Source organism: Gastrolobium bilobum, unplaced genomic scaffold (assembly GCF_033153095.1).
Source record: "Gastrolobium bilobum isolate Gb01-03AN ecotype WA unplaced genomic scaffold, APGP_CSIRO_Gbil_v1 utg16462, whole genome shotgun sequence".
NCBI lineage: Eukaryota > Viridiplantae > Streptophyta > Magnoliopsida > Fabales > Fabaceae > Gastrolobium > Gastrolobium bilobum.
This window is the reverse complement of record NW_026896883.1, coordinates 123,705-131,739: the sequence shown is the minus strand read 5'-3', so window position 1 is coordinate 131,739 and position 8,035 is coordinate 123,705. Positions and strand designations below refer to the sequence as shown.

General features: G+C 37.5%; 1 protein-coding gene across 1 annotated transcript; it reads left to right on the top strand.

Moving 5' to 3' along the window:
• Window positions 1-6,002: 6,002 nt before the first annotated feature.
• LOC133302619 (uncharacterized) lies at window positions 6,003-7,243 on the top strand. The gene is made up of 4 exons (XM_061502426.1): window positions 6,003-6,438; window positions 6,535-6,675; window positions 6,771-6,946; window positions 7,037-7,243. The coding sequence occupies exons 1-4, from the start codon at window positions 6,003-6,005 to the stop codon at window positions 7,241-7,243; spliced, it is 960 nt and encodes a 319-aa protein (XP_061358410.1).
• The last annotated feature ends 792 nt before the right edge of the window (window positions 7,244-8,035 follow it).

Below are 8,035 nucleotides of genomic sequence, written 5' to 3'. Positions count from 1 at the left end.
CTATAATTCCATAATTTCCTAATTTAATTTTAATTCTATGCTAGTTCTCAATAAAAATCGAAAGTCAATAAACAATATATATATATATATATATATATTTAATATTCCCCACGTTCATTTTTATACCTTAAGGTATTTTATGTATTTCCCTAATTGTGTGGAATGTTACCTACTAACTCAATATTAATTCCCCATGAGTAACCATGAGATTAGCGTAATCTGTATTAGTTTTTCCTAATTCGAGGGATGTTACACGCGCAAATTAAAAATTAATTCTTTAGGGTTCAGAAAATTTGCAGTAAAGTGGAAACCCTAAGTCGTCTCTCAAGGAAATTGTTTTGGTTAAACTCGCTTATGAGAACAGAAAATTAAAAGGGGGGTTTTGGATTTTGATTCAATAATTAAAAAGGCAGAATATAAATTTGGAATAAAAATTCGTAATTAAAAATGACCAACCTAAGGTTTGGGTTCCATGGACGTCTTTCCTCGGATAAGAAGATATCAGAATCGTGATTGATTTGTCAATCGGATCAGAATCCTTATTTCCAATTGACAACCCTCTCTAAGCGATCGCTTAGCATTTGATCAAAGACGATGCTTCTACTCATACAATCGCAGAGTATCAGCCCGCTTGATTTAAGGTCATAGGGTCAATCAACCTAATCATCAAATCTGATGATTAATCCCTTTCCATAATCGCAATTGCAAACCTCAGATTGAATATCCACGATCGCACGATATCAATCTGAGTTGGGAAGGGAAACAAAACTGATTTGAAATAAACGCAGATCCTCAAGACCAATCCATGGAATCCATTACCCTTAGGTTGATTAAAAGGTTCTTAGCCTCGCATGGCTAAGGTAAACATAATTGAAATAAAAAGAAGAAGAAGAAGAAAAAAGATGAAGAACGCAATTGAATAAAAACTCAGAGAGAACTTCTCTGTTGTAAAAACTGACTACCAAGGGTTTCCTAGAGTCCCCTTTAAATAGCCGTCACGCAGGACGGCTAGGGTTTCATCGCTTCAGCCCAAACATAAAATAAAAAACCGAATAAAATAAAATGAAACAATAAAACTTGGCTTTGGGCCACTTAAGTAATTGGGTTTTAATTTAAATTACAAGCCTAATAGTCAAACAAAACTTCAGCAAAACGCGTCCAACTTGGTGTCCGAAATCGACCAGCTTCTAGTCCGAATTGGGCTTAGAGCTCTGCATAAGAATTGTAGCTCTCTGTGTTATCTGAAAAACCCAACAAGAACGGAGTCAATCCGACAACTATAGACCGAGATATGGCCAAAATACAGAAGTAACGTAAAGTTGAAAAATTCTGACGAAAATAAATTAAACCCAATTAAAAACTAAAAACCTAAATTAACTCTAACAATCATTATTTTATTCAAATAAATCCTAAAAATACTAATCAAGAGTAACAAATAAGTGTAACAAAATATGTGTTATCAAATTCCCCCACACTTATCTTTTTGCACTCCTGGGCAAAAACTAAAATTGAAAGTAAATACTAAGATCAACCAATCCTTTCTAACAATTACCAAGCATATAGAAAATATACAAAGATCACAAGTCTTCTACAGATAAATCAATCAGGACAGAAATTCCCTAATCTCAAATCACAAGACCTGCTAACTTCAACTGCTAACTGCATAAAAATGGTTCCTCACAAGATGCTCTCAATTTTTCTCTCAAGTGTATCAGTTAATTCAGTATATCACTCAAATCAACTCAAGAAAATCATCCTACCATAGGCTTGCTCAAGTTCTACTTCTCCACTGCTCATAACACATGCATGCACAAATCAAGAGGGCTTTATGCAGGGTTGTAATGGGGCTGAGGTAAAGGTATGGATGAATATGGAAGAGAAAGCTAAACACCCTAGAATTTTACAAAGAGAAAAAGTTAAGAACTAAACTAAGAACATAAAACAAAGATACTGAAAAGATAAACACTTTTTTTTTTCTCTCTTTTTTTTTTGTTTTTTTGTTTTTTTGTTTTTTTTTTGTTTTTGTTTTGAAGAAGTAAAACCACATAGCAGAAATGAATCAGATAGTCACCCCCCACACTTAAACTTTTGTCCGTCTCGGGCAAACCCCCACACTTAAACACAACATCACAATGAAACCAATGCTCAGTAAAACTCCAGGGTGTGGAATTAATTGGTTTTTCACTTAGGCTTGTAATGCGGCTTAAGAAATAAAAGATATAAAGGCTCAAAGGGGCTCACCAAGGGATAATAATACAAGGGACAGCTATCTGGCTAAAGTGGGTACAGAAAAGAAAGAATGCCTCAATCATATTCATGCATGCAAGTGAAAAATGCAGTTTCAAAAAGAACAAGAGCAAGTTCTAGAGGACAACAATCAAGAGCAGAAACACACAAGAAAGAAAGCATGGCCAGAAGATATGCCATGTATGCGGGCTCAAAACCTCACAAGGGTAAACCAAGTCATGCAATCAACAACACAGAATCAATCAACAGGTAGTTGTAATCCAAGAATCGAGATCAAAGCCTAACAGATTATGCTATCAAACACTGCGATCTAAGTCTACTCCATGTACCACTCAATAATTACCAGAAAGAAAAGGAAAATCTACCTATGAAAAATCATAAACTAAAAGAAAGAAAGGAAAAGAAAAAGAAAAATGCAAATAACAGAAAGAAAAGAAAAAGTCAAAAACTAAAAGAAAGAAAGGAAAAGAAAAATAAAAATGCAAATAACAGAAAGAAAAGAAAAAGAGGGAAGAGAACTCCCTGAACTCCCTAAGGAGAATAAACAACATCAAGTAGCTTGATTTCTTCCTCACTGGTTTAACACTTTCTTCAAGTAGAATACAGTGCATGTACGTGGAAGGACTAATTTCTACATTATTTGCTAAAGTCCATCCAATTGCCTTCTTACTTTCTTTCAGCAATGTCAAAAGCTTTTCCTCTTGCTCAGGTAGAAGGTTCTTGGCCACTATCACATGTAACTGTTCATTTTCCTCCAGATATGAATACTTCAGATGGTCAGGCAGAATCTTTAACTCTAATTTCGGAGGCTGCTCAATGGATGGAAGAAGTCTAGCGGGTGCAAATTCTGCAGAAAACAAGTCAGCAGCTATGCCTGTAAACAAATTCTCAGAAACAGAATTAGGATCATCAAAAATATCAGCAGGCAATTCAGATAATGCAGATTCGCACTCAGAATCAGATTCATCAATAAGTGCATCGTTAAAACCAGAAAGATGTGATGTTATTTCAGCACACACAATGCACTCTTGACTATCACTACAATCACAGAAATCAGAACCATGAATAGATGAAAAATCAGCAAGGAATTCAGGAGAAAAATCCTCAACAACTTCATCTATCACATCAATGCAGAAAACCGGATGATCAGATGTATCAGTGCTCTGCTTCTTGGAGCTAGTGTCACTTCCCTTAGATGACTCAGCAGCAGTGTGGTTTGGCTCCTCCATATGCTTGCCAGACCGTAGAGTAATAGCACTCACATTTTCGCTTCCTTTTGGATTTGGAACTGTTTGGGATGGAAGGGAGCCGCCACTTGCTTGTTGATTTTGACTCATTGACGTTGCAAGCTGGTCAATCTGTGTTTGCAGATTCTGGAGGGAATACTCAGTAATCTGCTGGAACTGCAGATTGATAGTTGCCATCTGCTTCACTAAATCCTCCAAAGAAGGACCATCGCTACTGGCTTGCTGCTGCATTGGCTGTGGAGGTGCAAATTGTTGAAAATTTTGCCTCTATTGAGAAGGTGCAAACTGCTGCCTCTGTTGGAATGGTGCACTTTGCTGGTTTTGATTCCAATTGAGATTTGGATGATTTTTCCAGCCAGGATTATATGCATTAGAGAAAGGATTGTTTTGCTGCTGCTGCTGCATCTGCTGGTATTGTGGCTTTGCAGGAAAAACTGCAGCAACAGACTGATCAACTTGGAAACCACTGTCAGGGCCTGATTCGTGAGGCAAAGCCTCACGACTTTTGACAGGGATGATCGTCTCCTTCAGCTCACCAATTCTCAGAGCGATCAGAGCAAGTTGAACAAGTTCAGAAATACCCGATACATCCTGGAACCAATCGCTCAAACTGAAGTTTTACCGATTTCCCCAATTTTTTTTTTTTGATTTTTTAATTGATTTTTTTTTTTTGATTTTTTTTTTCAAAAACGAAAATTAAAGAAAAAGAAGATGAAGATGAAAAAGAAGATGATCAAGAATCAGAAAACGATTTAGACCGATGCAATTTCCCCGGCAACGGTGCCAAATTTGACACGAGCTGTCGAACTCGCGCAAATTAAAAATTAATTCTTTAGGGTTCCGAAAATTTGCAGTAAAGTGGAAACCCTAAGTCGTCTCTCAAGGAAATTGTTTTGGTTAAAATCGCTTATGGGAACAGAAAATTAAAAGAGGGTTTTGGATTTTGATTCAATAATTAAAAAGGCAGAATATAAATTTGTAATAAAAATTCGTAATTAAAAATAACCAACCTAAGGTTTGGGTTCCATGGACGTCTTTCCTCGGATAAGAAGATATCAGAATCGTGATTGATTTGTCAATCGAATCAGAATCCTTATTTCCAGTTGACAACCCTCTCTAAGCGATCGCTTAGCATTTGATCAAAGACGATGCTTCTACTCATACAATCGCAGAGTATCAGCCCGCTTGATTTAAGGTCATAGGGTCAATCAACCTAATCATCAAATCTGATGATTAATCCCTTTCCATAATCGCAATCGCAAACCTCAGATTGAATATCCACGATCGCACGATATCAATCTGAGTTGGGAAGGGAAACAAAACTGATTTGAAATAAACGCAGATCCTCAAGACCAATCCATGGAATCCATTACCCTTAGGTTGATTAAAAGGTTCTTAGCCTCGCATGGCTAAGGTAAACATAATTGAAATAAAAAGAAGAAGAAGAAGAAAAAAGATGAAGAACGCAATTGAATAAAAACTCAGAGAGAACTTCTCTGTTGTAAAAATTGACTACCAAGGGTTTCCTAGAGTCCCCTTTAAATAGCCGTCACGCAGGACGGCTAGGGTTTCATCACTTCAGCCCAAACATAAAATAAAAAACCGAATAAAATAAAATGAAACAATAAAACTTGGCTTTGAGCCACTTAAGTAATTGGGTTTTAATTTAAATTACAAGTCCAATAGTCAAACAAAACTTCAGCAAAACGCGTCCAACTTGGTGTCCGAAATCGACCAGCTTCTAGTCCGAATTGGGCTTAGAGCTCTACATAAGAATTGTAGCTCTCTGTGTTATCTGAAAAACCCAACAAGAACGGAGTCAATCCGACAAATATGGACCGAGATATGGCCAAAATACAGAAGTAACGTAAAGCTGAAAAATTCTGACGAAAATAAATTAAACCCAATTAAAAACTAAAAACCTAAATTAACTCTAACAATCATTATTTTATTCAAATAAATCCTAAAAATACTAATCAAGAGTAACAAATAAGTGTAACAAAATATGTGTTATCACGGGCATATCTGAAAAAAGGCGGTCATGAATGGATAATAGGCGTGTGGAACAACATCCATACATGTGTATCAATAACACTTTCACAGGATCACAAACAACTTAACTCTAGTTTCATTTGTGATTTGATCATCGGTAAGTCAACCATATGCTCTATGTTTAAATAAATATCGTATTTGTAACGCTAATACGCTGTTGTTTGTCAAACCACAGAAATGATACGTGAAAAGCCTAGCGTTAAAATTGGGTTAATACAGGAGAGGATTGCATCAAATCTAGGATTTCATATATCATACATAAAGGCCTGGAAAGCAAAGCAGAAGGCAATTGTGAGGGTCTTTGGGGATTGGGATGAGTCGTACGCGTTTCTGCCGAGATGGTTGGATTATATGTTATTGTTTTCTCCAGGGTCTGCCTATAAACTGGATGTGAATATGTTTAAATAAATATCGTATTTGTAACGCTAATACGCTGTTGTTTGTCAAACCACAGAAATGATACGTGAAAAGCCTAGCGTTAAAATTGGGTTAATACAGGAGAGGATTGCATCAAATCTAGGATTTCATATATCATACATAAAGGCCTGGAAAGCAAAGCAGAAGGCAATTGTGAGGGTCTTTGGGGATTGGGATGAGTCGTACGCGTTTCTGCCGAGATGGTTGGATTATATGTTATTGTTTTCTCCAGGGTCTGCCTATAAACTGGATGTGAATGAACATAGGATAGATGGTCGGCTCGATGGATCGCACAAGGTGTTCAAAAGGGTTTTTTGGACATTCAAACAGTGTTATGATGCCTTTAATTATTGCAAGCCTATGCTACAAATCGATGGGACACATTTGTATGGAAAATACCGCGGAACGCTAATGATTGCTACAGCTGTTGACGGTAACAATTATGTCCTTCCTGTTGCGTTTGCTGTTGTTAGTTGTGAGAATATTGACAATTGGTCCTGGTTTTTGGCCATGTTACGGATCCATGTTACTCAGAAAGATGGAATATGTCTTATTTTTGATTGACATGCAGGTATATTGGCGGCCGTCAATAATGTTGACTTAGGGTGGCAACCACCCAGAGGGTACCATGTTTTTTGCCTGAGACATCTGGCAAGCAATTTCAATCATAAGTTCAAAAATATCATGTTGAAGAAGGAGCTAAAGAAGTTAGGTATGGTTGTTACGCACCATGTTTTTTTGTTATTTGCAATCATCGTACAACGCTGATGTCATTACTGATTAACAATTATGTGTTGTCATGTACAGGTTACACTACATCGCGATTGGATTTTGACGATGGTTTGGAAAAATTTAAAGAATCAAGCCCACAAATTGCAGCATGGATTTATCGAATTCCGAAGGAAAAATGGAGTATATCATACGATGCTGAAGGAAGGCGATTTGGCCACATGACTACAAACTTGTCGGAGTGTGTTAACAAGGTTCTTAAAGGTGCCAGAAACTTACGAATCACGTCTTTGGTGCGCATCATGTACGCTAGGCTAAATGAATATTTTTTGGCCCACGGGTAGGAGGCCCGGGAAGAGATGGACAAAGGTAATCGTTTCGCCAAAGTGTTCTGGGTTGCATACGTTAAAAACCAACAAAATGTTGCAACACACTTTGTTACGTCGTATGACAGACAGAAAACACGATTTGAAGTTCAAGAGTCTTACAATCAAAGAACTCATAGAGGCGGAAAGAAATGGTGGGTTTCATTAGCTGATCGGGCCTGTTAGTGTGGTGAGTTTACTGCTTTTAGGTACCCATATAGTCATGTGATTGCTGCATGCAAATCAGTAAATCATGACCCCTTTAGTGCATTATATCAATGCCAGGTATATTTCGGGCAATGGTATCCAATTGGTAATGAAGACTTCATCCCACCCAGGCAAGGCCCAACGATCCTACTGGATGTGTCACTTAGACGTAAAAAAGGCAGGCCGCGAAGTACCCGCATCTGTAACGAAATGGATCAGCGCGAGGGTGTGAGCACGCAGGTAAGATGTGGTTATTGTAGGGTTGTTGGCCATGGCATACGTCGTTGTCCATCTCGTCTGCAAGGCACTTAAATTTGGTGTGAAACAAACTTGTTGAAACGTTGGTACCGCTCTCCTTCCTGTGTGTTGTCATGCGTTTTTTTGTTATGTTTTTAATTATCTTTGTGGTTTATTTTATTTTGTTGTGGTTAGTCGTGAAGCTTAGTGAATGTAATATGTTTATTAATATAATCATCGTGTGCCTAGCTGTTAATTGTTTTATTTTTCGGGTAGTGACCGTTGCATAGCACATAACACCGCATGAAGTATGAATAACATAACAGTCAGCACACAGTAATAAATGGAAATCCAAGTACTAAGTCCAACATACAACGAGTACCAAAACAAAGACTGTAAATACATATGAAGCAGTGACAAAACAAAAAAGTCCTATGATAAAACAACCAGTCATTGTTGTCTCCTTCGTCCATGATACTTGGCACAACGCGCCTGGTCATGCTCAAATGGTGACAAGAAACACCGCTCCCTGGC